The 22541-nt window shown below is 33.4% G+C and overlaps 1 protein-coding gene across 2 annotated transcripts; it reads left to right on the top strand.

Annotated features, from left to right (window-relative positions):
• The first annotated feature begins 387 nt into the window (after nt 1-387).
• LOC148613195 (uncharacterized) lies at nt 388-22020 on the top strand. 2 transcript variants are annotated; one of them, XM_088586426.1, is made up of 8 exons: nt 388-545; nt 7223-7387; nt 11064-11229; nt 12801-13021; nt 14436-14546; nt 17061-17187; nt 17737-17836; nt 19764-22020. In XM_088586426.1, exons 2-8 carry the CDS (start codon nt 7278-7280, stop codon nt 19901-19903), a joined length of 975 nt encoding a protein of 324 aa, XP_088442552.1. In that variant the 5' UTR covers nt 388-545; nt 7223-7277; the 3' UTR covers nt 19904-22020. The 2 variants fall into 2 exon arrangements, with proteins under 2 accessions (XP_088442552.1, XP_088442553.1); XM_088586427.1 differs by having other exon boundaries at nt 388-487.
• The last annotated feature ends 521 nt before the right edge of the window (nt 22021-22541 follow it).

A 22541-nucleotide genomic window follows, 5' to 3' on the forward strand; every position in this document is an offset into this window, starting at 1 on the left:
CCTAGCCCCTGTTTAGTCTTTACATAGACCTGGACAATTAAATTTGATTACAGATCTTTGATATATATATTTGGGATATATTGTTTTGATTTGTCCAATTCAGGTAGTTTCCTCCGTCCTCGGAGCACTCCGGATTAAAAAGATTTGCTTTGCGCACATACATAAATTTGTAAAACCGTCCCTGCACTGATTACTCTTATTTGAAAAAGACTATAGATATTTGTTTGATATTCATGACTTTGATATTAATATTTTAAATGAAATTTTATCTCAAATATTTGGAAACAACACGATGTTTTAATTGCACCTTTAGATAGGAAATTTTGGAAAGAAAATAAGAATTACTTAAACTATTTTTAACGAGGTGTATCAAACGGTGATCTTGACACTGGTTTCCGATGTAGTTGAATCGGGTAACAGATCCTGAAATAATTGGACGAAGTGAAAGGAGAAAAATTTCTAGAATAACCAGGAAAACCCGGTCACTGTGTGTTTATTTGAGCAGTTTTGGTTAAATTATAATTATTTGCAGTGTTTTCTTATAGGTATGGGTCAAACATGATTATATCTCACGGAACAAGCTGGTATTTCACAACCCATTCGGTCTTTCTCTTCCAAAGACCAAAGCAATGTTTGTGCTGACTATTTGTATAAGTTACATATAATAACACATAGTAAATGACAGGGTTAAAAATACAACATGATCATGGGAATTATAAAAGCACTAATTATAATAGTCACTACATCGTTCAAAAACACTGGATCACAATATCATCACTCAGTCGCAAAATCGGTATATATGTCCAATCTTCTTGAGGAACGTTGTTGTTGTCATCTGAGTGGAAGGGTCCTGGTACTTGGTCCACAGTTCCTTGAATTTGTCGTCCAGTCAGTTGTAGCGGCGATTGGTCTCCCTCGCAAGGTCATCGGAAGCAACACTGATGGCGATGAGTTCAGCCTCCCTTCTCAACAGCGGGATCAGTCTGTATATTCCACGGCCAGAACTGGATTTCAGGTTGAGTCTGGTGTGCCATCCTAAAATGAAAAAAAAAAAACATGTTAAAATTGCAAGGAAAATGTATTTCAAAACCTGAAATGAAAGAGGTTGTTATACATTTCTAGTATATTTAGTTATGTATCTTATCGTGGATTCAAAATTAATTTCTTTTATTAAATTGATATTTCTTTTCATTTTAGTTTAATTATATAGGTGTTTGATATTAAATATAAACTCAATAAAAATATAGATACCTTCCACATCGTTATTCGTACGTACGGACAGCTGAAAGACGCTCCACGATTCCACTGGAATAACTGAGTTCCGAAACCACTGCCTGTTGATGTAGGTGACGAGGGCTCACAAATTGTCTGTATTGGCCTTGGAGTGTAGGTTGCTGAACATCTCTCTGATCTGGGCTGTTGGAAGAAATGGTAGGGACATCAGTTGGCGAAGGTACCGGTGAAGTGAGTCATTCTCTCGGTAGGCGGTGGACAGTCCCTCCTCCTGGATACGTCTCCAAATGGCCTGGGTAAAGTGGAAAACACAGCCCTTGATGTCGATGCCTGGGTAGACGATTCGTAGGGCCTGCCATAGTCTTGTCTCGAAGTCAGCCACAAATCCCTCCACGCTGACGTTACCTAGTAGTTGCTGCAGGTGAAGGAGGACCAGGAAAGATCAGTACATGCAAGCAAGACAGTCATAACTGACTTGCATAACAGAAATACAATACTGTATATTATTATTTTTTTTTTTTGCATTAAAATTTTACGCTATTAAAATGTTTAATAAATGTTACATAAAAAGATTTTAACTATGAAACTGTGTAATGTAATATATGTCGTAATAATAATTTTAAAAGGTTAAATAAAAAAAGTTAAAAAAATTATTATTATTATTAATTTATTAATTTATTAATTATTTAAATTTCAACTATTATTGCAAGAAGAAAAATTATACCTTGCAGAAAAGATCTGCTTTCATGGGTAGTTTGATGTCTGCTGGGTGGTTGTGGCTTTGGGGTCCAGCATTGAACGAATCCCCGACCTGCGTCACTGTAGCATGACATCGAATCTTCTTCGATCTCACACTACAGACCCAACGTGTCGAGGATTTGTTTTCTGCCTTCACACCAAAGGAGTATCCATCGCTGGTGACTAGTAGTTTGCCGCCCCGTTTGCTGCCCTTCTCCAGTAGTGTGTAGGTGATTGGTTGGTCTGGTATGTGGCTGTCGGGTAGGGTATCCTCTGCAACGAATGTCTCCTCAAGTGGCTCTGAATTGTTGAATGCATTCCAGTGTGGAACGTCGAAGGATTCGTCAAATTGGTCCCCTCGAGTGGTTGGTAAGGATAAGAAGTCATTGAGTGGCATTGGTGGTGGTGGTGGTGGTAAAGGTAGGTCCACATCCATCAGGTCGTAGGAGCTCAAGTTGCTGAAATTGAGTGGCGATGGTGGTAGTGGCAAGTCGTCGAAGTTAGTAGGCGTGAGTGGTGGCGCATCAAAGGTTTGAGTAGGTGGTGGAGTTAATGGTGGTACATCATAGGATTGAGTTGGTGGTAGTACATCAAAGGATTGAGTTTGTGGTGGTACATCAAAGGATTGAGTTGGTGGTGGTACATCAAAGGGTTGAGTTGGTGGTGGTACATCAAAGGATTGAGTTGGTGGTACATCAAAGGATTGAGTTTGTGGTGGTGCATCAAAGGATTGAGTTGGTGGTGGCACATCAAAGGATTGAGTTTGTGGTGGTACATCAAAGGATTGAGTTTGTGGTGGCACATCAGAGGATTGAGTTGGTGGTTGGGAGTCATCTGGCCAGTTGGACGTCTCACATGGTCTACATACAAAGTGGATGTTTGCACCTGACTTAACGGCATTGCGGTATTGCAGTTGTGTAATACCCGTGTTACATATACGATGTTGCCATTTCTGACAAACATCACATGTAATGGCGTGCTGTCGGCCGGTTACTGGTCAGGAACACTCTATGCAGAGTTCAGTAGGCATACTGGAGTTGTTTGGGAATGCCGGATGATCCCATGGAACTTGTATTTAAGCACCTCGGTGAACGATGCCCAAGCTATTCGATCTTAAGATCAAACGATTACCGCAATCAAGCACTGAAGTCGTGAATGCAGTTACATACGGGTTAAAACATTATATACTATTACAAATTAATTAAGTTTAATACTGAAGCTGTGAATTCAATTATACAAAGGTATAGTGTAGATCAATTTAGAACTAATTATGTTAAATGCTGTGAATACAATTAAATATGGGTCAATAAATTACCTACTATTAAACATTAATTGATTTAATTGCTGAAGCTGTGAATGAAATTAGCAAAAATTTAATTGAAAAGAAAAGATAATGCATTCTATATTGTTTTTGACAAGCTGTCTATGCAGTTATGCAATATTCCGAGAGAGAGAGAGAGAGAGAGAGAGAGAGAGAGAGAGAGAGAGAGAGAGATCTAAATAAATATACAAACTATTCAACATTTGTAGGGGCAAAATCTTCGATCTTTTTTTTTCTCTAAATAAATAAATAGATAAATAGATAAATAAATAAATAAATGTCTATGGAGGATCGAGAGAATTCAATAATTGCCTAGGGGCGAAAATCTCCGACCTTTTTTAACAAAAGAAATAAATACATAAAAATGGAGGGATAAAATGACTCATCACATAAACGAACTCTTTTTAATGTATCATCAACTATTTATTTGTTGTAATGATACATAAACGAATTAGAGAGGGCGAAGCGACTCACATCGAGAACAAAGGCTAAAATAGTTGTAAATAATATTTATAAGGAGAAATTCCTTATTAATAAGGGAAGGGCGAAACGACCCACCATAAAGGGCGAAACAACTCACATAAAGGCGAAACAACTCAGGGCGAAAGAACCCAGGGCGAAGGGGAAAAAGGGCGAAACAACCCAGAACCACTTAGTAGTAGCCAGTTTGATTGTTCAACAAAGTAATATTTGATCCAGGTTCATCTTAATAACTGAGATTTTTTAAGTATAAAAACATGCCCAGTGTTAAAATCATTAGAATACAATTGTAAAAAAATGAGCAAAGAATAGAACATTGAAGACAGTTCTGCACACTGAAGGTTTCCAGTGATCATTCGCAGATGAAATATTCAAGAATATACATTAATTACCGTATGAACTTCAGAACGCTGGCACTGGAATTCTGCAGTTCTTCAACATTGATTATGCACTTCTCTCAAATTCGGTTATATAAAAATAGTCATATATTAATGGTTGGTTGGCCCAGTAATTATTGAGTCTGTTCTTGAATATATTAAGAATATATTAAGAGTTTTTGCTGCTGTCACCATCTTAGGAAGATTATTGCATATGTCTATTGGTTGGTGAAAAAATATTTCCTGATGTTTTTTTTTTTTTTGCTATCATGAGAGAATGACTTCTAGTGGACTCGTTGTTATTGAGTTCGAACAGATCATTTGTAACTCTTCTTTCCTAAAGTCTGGTCAAAATATTGTATACTTCTATCATGTCACCACATAGACAGCAAAAACTAAGTGTTGGTAACTTGAGCCTCCATAGACATTCCTTATATTGAGTGAGCTCTCTATGAGACGGTAGTGCCTTAGTCGCTTATATCTATACATTCTCAATTCTGGTGATGTCTGTCTTTCAGTAGGGAGAATAAATCTGTTTGCATATTCCAGATTCAGTCTGAATAAATGCCTTAAACAGCATAGTAAATGTACAGTTGTTCAGACGTGTAAAGGAAGGGTGGATGATTGGATTTACCTCTTGGTTCACCCATAAAGCCGGAATGATGGTTACTGAAAAGATTGTTCCTGTCCATATAATCTATAATTCATTTACGATCTTCCATTACTTAGTTTATATTTGATAATGCTTGCTTACTGGTCGGTACCGGTAGTTAGAGGCTGATTTCTTGTCTCTTTTCTTGAATATACTTGTTATAAATTTGCAATTTTTCAGTCTGTCGGTATTACACCAATGGTAAATGAACTGTTGAATACTAGTGACATGCATATTGGTTTATCAATAATATGTGCTACTGTACTTCGTAAGCTAAATGTGGGTGTAAATTGTCTGGATCTGGTGATTTTGGTGTTTTTAAGAAGAGTACCAGTAGTAACTTTCTGACCTCTTTCAACCTTAAATGGGTCATTGCTCAGCTGTTGATCATCGTTTACCGCTTCAATATCAGGTATATTAGTTATTTTGATGATGAAAAAATTCTGCCTTCTCTGAGTCTTCGCCAGCAATGAATACCTTGCCATTAGATTTTGTGTGTAGCTCAGATACTACTGTTTTTGACTTTCTCTCAGAGTTAACATATTTCCAAGAGTTTTTGCTGTTAGGTTTGGCTGTTTTGGCAACTTCTCTTTCTTTTTCTTTTCTCTCATGCCTGGTTAACCTCTTGATTTGGTTCCTAGCTTAAAAGTAATCTCTGTACTTGTGCTTGCTGCAGTTCACCATATATTGTTCCATAGTCTATGTTTGATTCTACACGACTCATTATAGATGGGGTATCACCCCTTTTCAAGTCCAAAGTACATTCCCTGTTTTGGGTGAAGTCCCAAGTCAAAATTCCATGAAATTTAAAGTAGAATGTACGGCTGTTTTGAAATTATAAGTCCATGGACTTGTGTACCTAAGTTTAAAGTACACTCTAAAAATGACCAAAATCCCAAGTCCAAAAAGGAGGGTGATATCCTCATAACTATTATTGGCCTGGGTTTAGAATCTTTAATTACACATGAAAAAAAATCTTTGCACTTACAGAAAATATTAACAATAAACAAATAAAGTAAAACAACAATGAACCAAAGAGATGGACGTGAACAAACCAATTAATTTTGAATTCTGGTGGCCTAGCATGGGAATTACCAAAATCATACAATAAATACAACATGTATTTTTTGCCAATTGGAGCTGTACTCTGAAATTTTCAATTAATGGATAAATTGTGATCAGAAATTAGTTTTAAAGTCATTTTAATTTGTATTCTATTGAAAATATAAAAAGGGAAAATATTGATTTCCATGTATGCCAATCAGAGGTGTTTGGCATGTTCATTTATTTATGTTTATATCATAAAACTTTGAAACATTTCAATGAAGCTTTCATACATACAAGCTTAAAAATGGGAAATAAAGGGTTTTAACTTAACATTTAATTTTATGTTTGGGACAAGTGATCCAAGAAATGGTGTCATTTCTACATCTATGAAAGTGAACTTTTTATCTCCAAAAGAAAATTAAAATTCTTTTGTTTAATTAAACTTAAAGGTGGGAAAATAGGAAATGAAGTGTTTTACCAGAGGGAAAATGTTAAATATTGAGATATTATCTGAATTTTAATTTGTACCCGCTATTTATTAACACTGGCTGTCCAAGTATGTCATCCAGGTTAGTACAAGGCACAATGGTCTTATATGGAAACATTAATGATATTTTTTAATGACCGCAAGCAACTTGGGGTTGTGTATTGGGATCATGTTGTCCACAACGTCATCTGTAGACACCTTACATCTGGACAATAACTTAAGTATAAGTGTATAGATGAAATTTTTCTACAAGGTGCCATACCACAAAAGGAAGCTTTTGATTGATTTTAGACGTTGTGACTTGAACTGTTGAGGAATTAGGGGCCAAAAAAGAACCAGAAAACAAGTATTTTCATGATGTCTGGACAATAACTTGAGTATTAGTCAACAGATTTCATTGAAATTGTACCACAAGGTGCCGTACCTTTTGGATGTTGTGCTTTTTGTGGACTAAGGGCCCAAACGGTGCCACTGTGATTCTGATAAAAAAATCTTAACTTGTGTCAAATATTTTATTACACTCCAAATATTCATAATGTCATACCACAACCTACAAAACATTTACAGTTCAGTCACCAAGAATGAATAGGGTAGTGGTATTCCCTTATGAGAAGAAAATTAAGGAAGTAGACCTAGGGTAAGGGACATAACTCTTGAAATCAGAGGCTTTTGTTATGTTCAGTTTCACTAAGGCCAATAAAGCTTCCATTTGAAACAGAATTAAATCAATCTAAGTTACTTATATGAGATTGGTATAAAGTGCTGAATACAAAAATTCCAATGATTTGTAAGAGTTGTATCCCTTACCCTAGTTTTGCAAAATTGATTAAATGACTCAAGTAATACATCAAACAATACATCATGATAAGACATTGCTTCTTTTGCAGGTGACATTTATACTGCCAACATTTGATGATCTAGAAGGAAATACAGGTGCTAGGTATGGAAGAGTTGATATCGTCCGAACTTGCTCAGGTTCAGCAAAAAGCACCTAATATCGAAGGTGTCACCTTAGAAGCAGCTGTTCGAACAATAGTTAGAGCAACAATCAGGTAAATTGTATTACATGAACCAGTTGTGTGTATTCCAGTTTATGGCTGTAGCCATTTGATCTAATACACTATCAAAAATGTTTCATATCTGTTGCTCAATTCATATGATAAACATAAGGTAAAATTTGATTTTCATATTTCATATTTGTCGTCATCATGGACAAATTTTCAAAAATCTTCTTCTCTGAAACTAGATCGACAAGTTATAAACGTGGCATGATTGTTCCTTAGGGTGTTCTGCACAAAATGACTGTTGAGATTTTTAATCCATGAAAAAACATGGCCACCATTTCTAAAAATAGAAGATAGGGATCTGAAGGCTGTTTTTTGCAAATAACTCAAACACCATTGCCTTGAGTCAAAATGTGGCCGGGATAATATTGTTCAGCATCATGAGACGGGCGTATGCCAAAAATTTTCAAAGCGATTCATGTACTGATGTAGGAGTTATGCTCCCTGAAGCAGTTGTTTTGGCATTTTTCACATGTGCAACTTTGAAAATTTTCTTCTCAAAAACCATTGCACAGAATTCAGTTAAAGTTGGCACATTTGTTCCTTAGGGTATCCCAAACATAACGACCATTGGGATTTTTGATTCATGAAAAAACATGGCCGCTGTTACTGAAAATGGAACATAAGGGTCAGAAGGCAGTTTTTTTGCAATTGAGTCAATAACGTTGCCTTTAGCAAATTTCTGCATGGTTAATATTGTTCGACATCATTAGACAGACTTATGCCGAAATTTTCAAAAAGATTTGTCAACTGAGATAGGAGTTACAGTCCCTGAAACAGTTTTTGTGGGTTTTTTTCACATCTTCAGCTTTGAAAATCTTCTCTAAAACCATTTAAGATCGTTTAATGAAAATAAGCATACTGGTATTAGTTCTATAGTGTATTGTGCTCAAAATGACTGTTGTGATTTCTAATCTGTGAATCAATATAGCTGCCTATACTAAAAATGAACTTAGGGGTCAGAAGACAGTTTTTTGAAAATAACTAAAAAAATGTTGCCTTTAGTAAAATTATGGTTTAGGTCATGAAAGTGCTATTAAAACCATTTCCTGCATTTGACAATCCAGTTGATTTAAACTTAGCCTGTCTCATTCCTTAAGTTTTTCAGATAAGAAAATGGTCAACCAGGTGAGCAATTCAGGCTCTCTTGAGCCTCTAGTTCAAAACTGTTCTCCTCTGACACTACTTGACCAATTAGAACTAAACTGGATATGAATGTTTTATGGGATATCTTGCAAAGAAGTGATGTGGGAATTTTTTATTTGTCAAAAAAACATGGCCACCATTACTAAAAATAGAATATAGGGGTCAGACAGTACTTTTTCGCAAATATCTCCAAAACCATTTGGTTAAGCCTAATTCTGATAGAGTAAAAGTGTTAAGCATGATGAGATCTATCTGTGGTCCAATTTTGCATTTTAATCTGTTAAGGTGTCACTAACCACTTCTAACGTTTCCATTACTTTACATTTTAAAAAAGTAATTTTCAAAGTCTCACTGTGAATTCCCAGGACAAATGACATCTTAAAGCTGCATACCGTTGCGAAGCTTGGAAAATAAGGCTTCCAAAATCATTATGCTAATGGTACGATGATAGTAGAAATTCTTCACAAAATTTACTTGAATAAATAATACTGAAAATCCACATTTTTACCTGTTCTGCTAACTGACAGCATGGAGGCAAATTACTCGCACATGTAAACAATATTCATACACTTTTGTAGTTAATTACATATATGATTTTAAAGTACACATTCTCAGCTTTATTTTGACTACTTTTAATCATAATACACACAAATAATGCACTTACAATGCATAAGTCAAGGTTCATTGTGTTTTTGGTACTACATAGAGGGGTGGCCATTTGACCCGGAAGTGGTTAGTGAGACCTAAGCCATGTTGGAGTTACTGCCCTTTTTTGACATTTATTTGCTATTTTTGATGTTATTTCTTTCCCAAATCTTCTTCTCTGACACTACTTGACCAATTGGAACTAAACTTGGTATGAGTGTTCCATTGGGTATCCTGCATAGAATTGATTTGGGGATTTTTGATCTGTTGAAAAACTAAAAATGGGGTCATACAATAGTTTTTTTCTCATGTTATATCTCCAAAACTGTTAGGTTCAACCAAATGCTTTCAATTGCTGAAATGATCCTTATTATAAGGCCTACAAAAGTCTTGAGGAATCAAATTTGTCAGACGACACCTTTTAAAAGTTATTGCCCTTGAAAGGTGAAAAATGATAATTTTTTGAAAGGCAAGATTTAACCAGATGAGCGATTGTAGCCTCTTGTTTTCTATCTATTTATCTATTTACTTACCGATAATCCTTTTCATGCTGATTTGCATAAGGCCATACCAGAGACCTGAGTGACTGGTACTAATGTTGGACTTGTTCCCATGTCCAATAATTTTCTTTCATCTCTTTCTCTACTGACCTCCTCCATTTCTCCTTTGTTCAACCTCTCTTCCTTTTACCAGCTGAAGTTCATGGTAATACTATCCTGTTGGAATTTCTCCATTTTATCTTCTGAGTAATTGGGGTGGTGCTTGTTCTCTACCTAATAAACTAAAAAAAATATTTATTGTTTGCTGTTTGCCAACCTTCTTTATAATTAATGATGGGTCTGATTACTTTCAATGTAATTGATTAAATTACAATTACTTTGTCAAATGCAGGACTAAATTGAATTAATGAATTTAATAAACAGCATTTATGAAAGTAATTGATTAAATTAATGATTACATTGGTAAGTAATCATGATTACATCTGATTACGATATATTTGCAAATAACTATGAGTTAATTGAAAGGTTTGGATCATTTTGTTTATGTTATTTGTATTTTTCATAAGGCCTTATATTTTTTCACACGTAATATTATTTTTTAAAGTAAAGTAGAATATAAACCTTCACAAATTTATTAAACCACATAATTCTATAAAATATATGCAAGTTCAATATAACAATTTGTGACTTTCACTTGTATTTATAAGAACCATTGCACTTTATTCATATACAGTTACGTCCTTAGGGATATTTGAATATGAAAGAAAATAGCCATAATACTCTTGGGTTTTACTTTTATACTTCTTATCAAATTTATTAAAACAATTGTATAGGATATTTTAATAGCTCCAACAAACATTATTTTCATTAGAATAATTAGATTTATGGGTTTACTTGGTATTGAATTAACATTTTGTAATATCTGCACAAAAAAAAGAAGAAAAAACAAATGGAAAATTTACACAAAGAAGCATTGAATAATTAACAATCATTTTACTCTTTTTTTGGTTGTTGACATAGTGCATTATCCATCGATACCATTTGAGACTTTGATATTTCCATTGTAATCATAATGTAATCAGAAAGTATTCAGAATTACAGGATATTTTGATAAGTAATTGATTAAATTAAATTACATGTAATCACAGCTGATTAATAATTACAATTACAATTACCACATCTCTGTAATCATAAACCAAATGCTTCTGTCTTGGTTGGCTGTCAGATTATGTCAAAATTTTGTAGGGTTGTACATATCATATTTATGCCGTCTTTTTACTCTACCATTTTGACTTGACAATTTTTACAGGAGTCATGTGACTTTAAATTGTTTTTATGCTGCTGTGTTACAAATTTGTTATTTTTCATTACAGATTAGTTGGGCTTAGAACGATTACAATATGCATGCAGTTCCCTGCAAATTATCCACAGGAACCTATCGTTACAGAATTAAAGAGTAAAACTCTCACTGAAAAAGTCTGTGATAAAATCAACAAAATATGCGAAGAAGAAGCTAAAAAATGGCTGGGTCAAAAACAGGCAAGTTTACTTCTAGGCACATGTTTGGGTGCATTAAAATAAAATTTATTTGGATCATCTGTCTGTCTCATATAAACCTAAGTTTGGATTTAAAGTAAACTTACATTTGTATAAGACCATGAATATGTTAAATGTTATAGTGGTACATTGTATATACATTGATACTTGTATTATGGATTGATAACTTGGGTATGATGTTATGGACAATAACATGGGTATGATGTTCTGGACAGTAACTCGGGTATGATGTTATGGATCACAAATAACGTTAAACACCACAATATGAAATTTGGAATTGATTTCTAGGGCTACTGTCTTTATGCCTAGGAAAATGGTCCAAAACTTTTCCAATTTCTTTAATAAATTGCTAATTTCTTGATATATTTCTATTGGGTTTGATTAAAGTCACAAATTCTTTGGTTTTATAAAAATCTTTACGGAAACCTTTCAAGTTTGTGATTTTATATAATGCAGATGTTAATGTCCTCAAACTTAATATGAAAGACAGACACATGGATCACATGGGTATTCATGTGTAATGTGAATGTTTGTATTCAACATTCTACATTAATCTCATGTATAAAACATCTACGTAACTTGGATAGATTTCATTCTGTTTCAAATGAAAGCTTCATAGGCTTTGGTGAAATTGAATAGGATGCAAACATATCACAGAGTTCAAGAGTTATCTCTCTTTCCCTAGGTCTACCTCTTAATTCCAAACTTAATTCAGAGATTATTAAGTGTTTTTTTTATTAGTGTCCATATTTACTTTCAACTGTTCAAGGTTTGACTTCTGTGTTTGTACCTAGTTGCACCAACGGAGATTAAGTTGAAGTGAAGGACATTTTCCTTGACATTGGATAATCTATGCCCAGTAGATATGGCAGACATTGGATAATCTAATACCCAGTAGATACGGAAGACATTGGATAATCTATGCCCAGTAGATATGGCAGACATGGGATGATTTATACCCAGTAGATGGGGTAGACATTGGATAATCTATGCCCAGTAGATATGGCAGACATGGGATGATTTATACCCAGTAGATATGGCAGACATGGGATGATTTATACCCAGTAGATGGGGTAGACATTGGATAATCTATGCCCAGTAGATATGGCAGACATGGGATGATTTATACCCAGTAGATGGGGTAGACATTGGATAATCTATACCCAGTAGATGGGGTAGACATTGGATAATCTAATACCCAGTAGATACGGAAGACATTGGATAATCTATACCCAGTAGATATGGCAGACATGGGATGATTTATACCCAGTAGATGGGGTAGACATTGGATAATCTATGCCCAGTAGATATGGCAGACATGGGATGATTTATACCCAGTAGATGGGGTAGACATTGGATAATCTATACCCAGTAGATATGGCAGACATGGGATGATTTATACCCAGTAGATATGGTAGACATGGGATGATTTATACCCAGTAGATATGGTAGACATTTGACAATTTTGTTAATTGCTGCCTATTAATTAATAAGCAGCCAAGACATGAGTTTTTGTTGTAGAGTATAAGTTTTTTCATTTTGTTTTTTTTCAGATTATGTTAATGATAAATTTTGTGAAGAACTTTTTAATTGAGAATCCGTTAAGTGTTTGTAGTGAGGAGCTTTTACATGTGAAAAGAAAACTTTTAACCTCAGATGACACTGTGACTTTAAAGCAGGAAACTTCACAAGTTGTGTATAGGATAGTACAGGAAAAATATTTCGTGCAATTTTGTTTATCAGTGCCTGATGAGTATCCTATTAAACAAGTCAAGTAAGTATGGAGATTTTCATTCAAATGGAGCACAATTAGTGCTCATTGGAATACATACTATTGGTAACTACTAATCATATTTAACAGTAAAAAAAAAACTTAATTCAGTTTTTTATCAGTGCCTGATTAGTACTTTATTAAACATGTCTTGTAAATATGAGATCTTGATTCAAATTGAGCACAACTAGTACTCACTGGAATACCTATTATCAGTAATTTTGTGAAAAAAAACATATTATTCAATTATGTTTATCATTGCCTGATTATCCTTGAAGTCCAGTTAGTATAGTGTGATTTAAAGTGGAGCACAATTTGTGCTCATATGATAACTGTTTGATGGTAACTTCTATGACCTATATTACTAAAGGTTGAAAGACCTGTGTTTGATCAAAATTCTTTATCATTCTATACAAGTTATGACCAAATGTAAGTTTCATTGTTAACTATTGTTTGATTTTAACTTAAGAAAAAATATATAATATTTAATGCAAATTGCCTTGAAATCGAACAGTACTTGCTTTAACTAGTAGTGTAATGAATGTTCATTAATGTTTACCCTCATACATATTTTTTGTATTTTTTTTTGGTCACTCCTCACAATTTATTTAATGTATGGATGCTTTTCTCTGTTATTATTTTTACCATTCGAACATAATTATTGTTCAAAAAGTTTTTAGAGAATATCTCAGCCTTATATCAGGAAGGTTGGGAATAATTTAGATGTGTATAGAGGGATGTGGTTACTGTTTGAGGACTCCAAACTCCAAAGGGAGATAATCAAACTTATGGAATTTAAATCATGTATATTTAACTCCATATTAAGTATTCTCTTTGTAGCTTGCTCACATTATCATAGTTTAAAACTGAATGATCTGTCGAGACATTATTTGAAAATACCAACCTCTAATCACCTGTGAAAAGGATTTATCATACCCAGCTGTTTATCAATTGCTTTAGCTGAGGAATGTTTCTAATGTACATGTACTCGAGTCCATATTAACAATCAATTCTAAATCTTAAACAAAACTTTGTTAAGAACAAGATTTTTTTTTTAATCGCAGACTGTGACCAATCAATGTTTATGACATCACAGTAAAAAATGCTTACAAAAAATATCGATTTCCCAAACAATTGTAAGTTTATAATTAATTATTTGTTGGGACATCATAGTAGAAAAAAAAACTGTGAAGTCATTACTTACTTTAAATTTTACACATACCTGCAATTTTTTGTGAAATTGACCTCTTTTTTGCACCAAAGAGAATGAACAAATCAATGACCTCTTGTTTGCCAAAAGAGAATTAACAAATCAATGACCTCTTGTTTGCCCAAAGAGAATTAACAAATCAAAAAATCGAAAGACTTCCTACAAATTAAATGAATAGGCTACATTATCTTCTTGTTTTGTTTTTAGAATAGAATTAGAGTCGCATAATTTTCCTGAAATGTTAAAGGTGAATTTTATTTCACAAGCAACAGAAACAGCAAGGAAATGTGTACAACCTCCAATCAAAAAGAATCCAAAGTAAGTAATTTTACCTGGGTTACCAACACAAAATCAGGTTTAGTATCTGCTCAGCTCCATCCATCCATTCATCCCTATGCCCTTCATGCTAATGTGGTTTCCTACTTTGTGTAATTTGTAATTTAAGGTGTATTAAACCAATATTATTAAATTTCAATGAAATTTTATAGGGTGGTTATACATCATATGTAGATGTTCATAAGGAAATATAGTTATGGTCCAAGTTCTTTGGTCAGATTTCCCAAAGGCTGAGACAGACCACCAACATACATTGGTTTTCCTGACCTACGTATATAGACAGTGAGAGACCCATAAGGGCCATTAAAACCCCCAATAGGGTAGTTTGCTGAATGTTTGATAAAAAAGCAAAAATTTTCAGGACCAATTTAGAGAGTTCTTGGTGAGGAGACCAACTGGTATAGTTTTTGTACATTTATAAATAAAAGTTTTTAATTTGAATTGTTTTTAATGAGATGACATTGAAAGTGAAATCAACAATTCATATCAGATTTTTATTTTTAGATTTTATTATATATGCTCAGACACATACATGAGGTCAATCTGTAATACATAAAAGAAACGACACAGAAATGAGCAATAATAAATACAGAGATAAATACAGATACTTATAGAGAGTGAAATGTGATAAATCTATCATAGCATAGCAGATATTTTTTTAATGAACACAGAAAATTTTTTAAAACATTCAAATTGCAAAAAAGAACGTAAACCACCCATTTTGTTTACTCATGATATTACCTTGCCAATACTTTTAGTCCTAGATTTTTAACAGCAACATTTTCACAAGCAAAAAATATGTGAAATTCGTCAACAACATTCTCGTGGCAAAAAGAGCATAATCCCTCAGGTTTTTGAATGCTATACCACCTTCCTTTTTCATTTGGTAAGTGGAGATTAGAAGTGTGTTATTTTGTGATCCAAGTCCTGTTATACTTTGGTAATTTGACTATATAGTTTTCAATATAGGAGGATGTCTTGAAAAGTGAGTAACATTTTCCTCTGGATGAACCAGAAATAAGGCTATTCCAAGATTGAATAAACTGATCTTGCAAAACTTGCAGAGATTTTTTATCTGTTATTTTTATTATTATACAATACTTATACAGCGCCTGTCTAATACTAAAATTACTCTAACTGCTGTACATAACATAAAAATAAGTTACAAATAAACACAATTTCCCCTTAAATAATAATAATAATATTAAAAAAATGGATTGCAATATTAAAACAAAGAAAAGTACATGCGAATTTATAATATTTAAGGAAAAAATCACATACATTTACAAGTTGATATATACAAGTAAAATTTGGAATATGTATACATAAACAGTTCAAATAAAAACAAAAGCACCTAAATATATCACATTACTATATACCCTAGTGATCACAGTTAAGCATTCTCTCCGTAGGCTACTCTAAAAAGATGTCTTCAGGAGTCTCTTAAAAACACTGACTGTCTCTGCGTTTGGAATGGCTAGTGGAAGATCATGCCATAAAGTTGTGGAAGCTTTGTCGAAATGGCGTTCGTCAAAAGATAGAGTAATTGCCCTTGAAAGGCAAAAAATGATGGGTTTTTTTTGCAGTTTTCAGCCATTATCTTGTAAACTATAATAGATAGAAAGAAATTTTCAATTAATGATGTGACCCTTATGATAAGCCCTACCAAAGTCTTCATTGAGTCAAGATTGTCGGACAATTCCTAGTTAAAGTTATTGCCCTTGAAAGGCAAAAAAATTTAACAAGGTGAGTGATTCAGGCTCCTGGGAACCTCTTGTTTATTGTCACCTAAAGGAGGCATGTATAAGACTGGTGTCCGTGTTCAAATTTTGTAGCGTAGTTAGTCACCACCTGTAGTTGATCATATTGAGTCATCATTTTTTTCCTGACAAATTATACATGAATGGGACTTATGTACAAATGTATGTACATGCATATGGCTATGAGTTACTTTTAACTTTTGTTGTTGGGGCCTTTCAGATCTTACTAAAAGGTGTGATTACACTTGTTGAGAACATTTCGTAAATCTCAGAAAGTATTTACTATTTTGTATTTTAGTAACTATGATGAGAATGGATATATATGTATATAGTATATGCTGTCTGGGGCATATGTTGTGTTTTACAATATCTGTTCTTTTTTCTATTATATGATTTGTGTATCTATGACTACATGCTGTATTAGCAGTAGAAGGTAGCCACATGGCCAAATACTAGTTTGGCTTGGTTGTGGCTAATTAAATTTTGAATATGACCTATTTCAGTACATTTGACAATATTTGTCTGTGCCTTTTGTTCTGCAACAGTGGCTAATGTGAATTTTTCATTACCACTTATGAAGACGTGTTGCAGTTTATGTAACATACTAACTACCAGTATAGGGAAAATCGTACTTTAAAGTTTAAGTAATATATCTGTGTATCTTATGAATATATCATCACTTGATTATTAAATGTGTTTGTTGTATGTTTTAAGGTGATATTTCATCCTTTTTCAGAGCTCCCCCATTTGAGCCTCAGCCTTCAGTGTTACCAGTAGTCAAGTTTTTAGTAGAATCTGTCAAACAATATCCTTTAATGTGTTGCCCTCTGTGTAAAGAGAGAGTTCTACCGTCCACACCTACGGTAAGATTGTATCAGTTTTCGATCATGTGTTGCCCTCTGTGTAAGGATAGAGAGTTCTTCATACCACATATATTGTTAGGATTTACATGTTTTCAGTGATTTTGAAGGTCTTTGGATGCTTTCAGGCCCCAGCGGATACTTTGGAAGATAATCTTATTAGTTTCATTGTAAAATTTGAATTTTTTACTCGACAAAAGCGATTTTTACCAGACATTTCCTTCGGTCCTGTGAACCTTCAGAATCTCTGAGTTATTGGAAAATGGGTCCACTATTGGTTTTTAAAAATACTCTTATGAAATTAAGAAACAAATTGGAATAATATCCTGTAGTCTTGGATTAAAGTTTTCTGTGTCTCAGACATGGGGTTTTGGCCATGACTCTGTAAGGTTTGACATAATCATTTTGTGAACTTTTTATCTGCTGAAGTTGAATTTTTAACTTGCCCAAGTTGAAAACGAGGTTGTCCTTAGGTTATTGCATGTTAAAAAATAAAAATGGATGTCTTTATACTCAGTCTTTAATTTTTTTTCAATTTCAATTTTTTTACAGGATACAGTGACAGATAAAAGAAAAAGAATGGAAAGATTATATTGTGGCCACATGTTTCATTTTGGTTGTCTGTATAAATATGTCAAAACACCTCCTTTCAGTAAGTGTATTTTTAGCCTAATTTTTTTTTCAGATAATTACTCATTATACTTCCAACAAACAATGTATTTTTGGGAGTTGTGCAGGAATCACAGTCTGTCTGTGTGTCCACATACCTTGTAAACTCCTTCTAAGTCATTCAATGGATTTTGATAGAAATATTTATAGGCACTCCTTTTTATTAGCTCACCTGGAAAAAGACCATGTGAGCTATTTGCCATCACTTAATGTCTGTCGTCTTCTTTAACAATTTTTCAAAACTCATCTTCCCTGATACTACTTGACCAATTGGAACCAAACTTGGTATGAATAAGTAGGAATTTTTGATCCGTCGAAAACATGGCTGCCATTACTAAAAAAAGAACATAGGGGACAGACAGTAGTTTTACATTGTTAGGTTTTGCCAAATTCTAACATGGTAAAAGTGTTCAGCATGATGATATCTATCTGTGGTCAAGTTTTCTTTTAATCTGTTAAGCCATGTTGGAGTTATTGCCATTTTTCGACTTTTTTTGCTGCTTAATGTTATTTCTTTCAAAATCTTGTCCTCAGAAACTACCAGCCCAATCAGAACCATACTTGGTATGAATGTTCCTTAGTGTGTTCCGCACAAAAATTTTGTTAAAATTTTTGATCCGTCGAAAAACATGGTGGCCTTTACTAAAAATAGAACATAGGGACTCAGACAGTTTTTTGCATATATCACCAATATTGATAGGTTTAGCTGAATTCTTTCACTTGCAGAAATGATCCTCATTACAAGGCTTACAAAAGTGTGTAAAGATCAAATTGTTGGACGACTCCTTGTTAGAATTATTGCCTATGAAAAGTGAAAAATGATGTTTTTACAGTTTTTAGCCAATATCTTGAAAACTATGATAGATAGAAAGAAACTTTCAATAGGTGAAATAATCCTTGTGATAAGGTCTACACAAGTCTGTGAAGATCAAATTGTCACATGACTCTTTGCTTGAGTTATTGCCCTTGAAAGATTAAAAATATTTTCAAAACTATGATACATAAAAAGTAACTTTCAATTGATGGTATAATCCTTATGATAAGTACTACCAAATTCTTCTTTGAATCAAATTGTCAGACAAATCCTTGTTAGAGTAATTGCCCTTGAAAGGCAAACGTTTAAGTAGGTGAGTGATTCAGGCTCTTGGGAGCCTTTTGTTTGAAAATTTGAAATTTGTCATTTTCATGTGTAAAATTGACAAAAACTGGCAAATAATGTCCTAGCACCCTTCCCTTTCTGAGGAACCTCTGCTGGCACCTCTCCTCTTCAAAGTGTCTGGATACGACCCTGAGATAGTAGGGTGTAGAAATTAGTATAGTAGATTGTACAAATATTTTCCACAGATATGTCAAGACATTGGTACCAAAAGATTCACATTATGAATTTAAACGTGGGGAAAATGCCCATTAGGAACCTACACAGTGACTATCAAATTAAATATCAGACATGAGTGCTGTACTAAGCCATCAAAATGGAGTTAGATTTACTGTTATAACTCACTTAATAAGCTTATTCTTCCTGCATTGAATGCTACCCATGGTGTACTCTCACTGGATGCTACAGTTTTTCTATCCACATTGAATGCTACCCATGGTGTACTCTCACTGGATGCTACAGTTTTTCTATCCACATTGAATGCTACCCATGGTGTACTCTCACTGGATGCTACAGTTTTTCTATCCACATTGAATGATATAGTTAATCTTCCCACATTTAATGCTACACTCATTCTTCCCACAATGTATGGTACACTTATTCTTTTCATATCCAATGTTACATTTTTTCTTTGAAAAATTAAATGCTATACTTGTTCTCTCCCCACTTATTATATTATGAACATAAACTTTAGTAAATGAGTCATGCTTAGAATATTTTTATGTAGTAATATATATTTTATTTGTTTTTTTAGCTGGAAAAGTGTGTTCTGATTGTGGTAATCCTATCTACCATGAGAAGTTGAAGCTTTCTCCACAGCTTATGGAGGCCCGATGGGCACATAAACAAGCTAGACAGCGAGAACTTGATGAAGTTGTTGACTTCTTAGAATAATGTACATTAATTTTAGATTATTTATTTCAATGGAATGAGCTAGTTTGTTGGAGAGTAAATTTAAGCAAAGCTGTCCAGTCCAGTCCAGTCATGTGAACTTCTAGATACAGTAGGGGTAACAATCAACTGTTGAATTGCTGCACCATAATCTTGACATCAATATCAATTCCCCAAAAAGTTTCTGTGATTTTATGTGAAAAAAGGAGCATAAAGGAATTATTAAAAAAGTGCTTTTATGGGATGAACTTAATTTGGATTTTAAAGAGTATAAAGTAATCATTGAAAAAAATCATATACTTGTAATTTACAATGCTAATCAATTTCAAGTTTTAGTAAGGAATTCAATCCACCTCAATTGTGCATGGTCACTGAACCAAGAAAATGTTAAATGTGAGGTTATATAATTTTATATTTGTTGCTTAAAGTTATTTTCTGTCAAGGCTCATTGGCCCTTGATGCCCATTTTCCTTTTTCTCACTTTAATATCCTGCTGTATATTGAGTGGTGGATCTAGAGAGGAGGATTCTAGGCTACATTTATCCCCAAATCCATGAAATTAACATATTCCAACAAAAATGGGGAGACGTGGGGATGATCCAACCCCCAGAACCCCCCATCCTTGGATCTACCATTGACATGTATAACTACTTTTTGTTATGATACTCCTCATTGTTATGCACAGCTTTAGAAATTTTATTTCATGTATATTGTGTAAAGATGATGTTGAAATTTTATGTATCTGACCTCAAGAATAGTTGTATAATGGTATCACATTCTCAATTATGTTGTAATTTACACTTATGACTGGTATAATAAATTAGTCTTTACTATAATTGTATCCACACTAGGTCAAATGCTGAAATGTTGACCAAAAACAAGGGATATGTCACATTCAGAGTTATCCCAAGTATCTGGAAGGGCAAAACTGTAGGATAACAAGTTGAATATATTGACATTTTTATGCCTTTTACAGTTTAACAATGACTTATTTTGGTTTATAATTTAACGTAATCTATATTTTATTGGTTAAACATACAAAACCAGTAAAGGTTCTTACTCATGATCAGTGTTACAATTTTACTTCCTGTCAGACTGAAATTTTGCATTCAGTGCTTCTAGGTCAAAGGTCAAATCACATTGATTACCATTATGAGGACTGAATCGTCTTAAGCTTCAACGTTTTAGTCATATACAGCTGAACAGCATTGAGCATTTTATTGCATTTTAAATTATTTGGTATTTTTTGTGTCTATTTGTATTTCAAGTACCAGTCTAAATAAAAATCTGGCAGGAGTTGATTAATGCTTGTCATAAACCCTAAAAATTAAGTAATAATTTAGATTAAGAAATAGTTACAGATCACATAACCAGTTTTTTTTCATTGACTTGTTGCATTTTCAAGACAAAATTATATTGATTGTGTTTAAAATTGTCACTTTGCAAGAGTTAGTGTTCTTGATTTGGCTGATTTTAGAGGGAGACAAATGAATAGTTTTCTCAAAAATACAGACTTAGGAAAGAATATCATTACATTACAATAAAGCACTTGTAGACTGAAAAAGCATCCCTTTTTGACAAGGGTTTTCTTGCACCATGAATCACTTCTACCATAGGGAGTGTCTGAATTTTACATGGACTGGTAGCTAAAATAATGGATTTGACTCTTTTTTTTATTTAGCTACTGTAAACCAGAAAATTGTAATTCCTCTATTTAAACTACGATCACACAGTTTTAAATTCTAAATCGTTAGTAAAATTGCGTAAAAAAGTTGCAGATCTAATTTTGTGTAACAAGTCTTACTGTGTAAATATAAGCATCCTGAAAATAGCATTGCTGCAAAAATTTTCAAGTTTACAGGATTCTCCTTATGTTTATTATTTATATTAGTAGAAAAAAAAAATAACAAAAAGCATTTACTAAATCAATATGAAATATTATAGTTCATAAAATTTAAAAAAAAAACTTTCATGAAATTTAATAATAATACTGACTTCAGTTTTATGTAAACAGCTGTATATGATCTACTATTAAATTTTTGTTATGAATCTCTGTTTTGTATCCTCATTTTGTTTCATTAATTGTATTCCTTGTATTATAAAAAAAATCTATCACCATACTTACATTTAATTATTTACTGTTTTTCATATAAAGCCAACTGAGTTTCTTGGTTCCCAGGTTTCATATCTCAATAATAATGTGTTTCCCATAGTGATCTGAGAAGGCTTCAGACCCCATGTCTTAGTTATTGAGTCAGAATTCCAGTTATTGGCTTGTCTCTGAAGTTGCTGCTCCAAGGATTGGTTTGTCTATAGATATTTTGTTCCAGGAATAATTTACCTATGGAGTTGGTATTCCAGGGATTAATTTGTCTGTGGAGTTGGTTTTCCAGGGATTTGTTTGTATATGGGATTGATTTTTCATAGTTTAATTTCAGTATGGAGTTGGTGTTCAAAGGATTGGTTCGTCTATGGAGTGGGTGTCCTAGGAATTAGTTTATCTATGGAGTTGGAGTTCTAGGGATTTATTCAATAATGGACTTGGTGTTCCAGTGATTACTTTGACTTTGGTGTTCAGTTCTATAATTTGTGTATGGAGTTGGTGTTCAAGGAATTGTTTGTCTATGAAGTTGGTATTTCA

Source organism: Perna viridis, chromosome 6, assembly GCF_037379345.1.
Source record: "Perna viridis isolate PV_CMFRI_1.1 ecotype Kerala chromosome 6, ASM3737934v1, whole genome shotgun sequence".
Taxonomy (NCBI): Eukaryota; Metazoa; Mollusca; class Bivalvia; order Mytilida; family Mytilidae; genus Perna; species Perna viridis.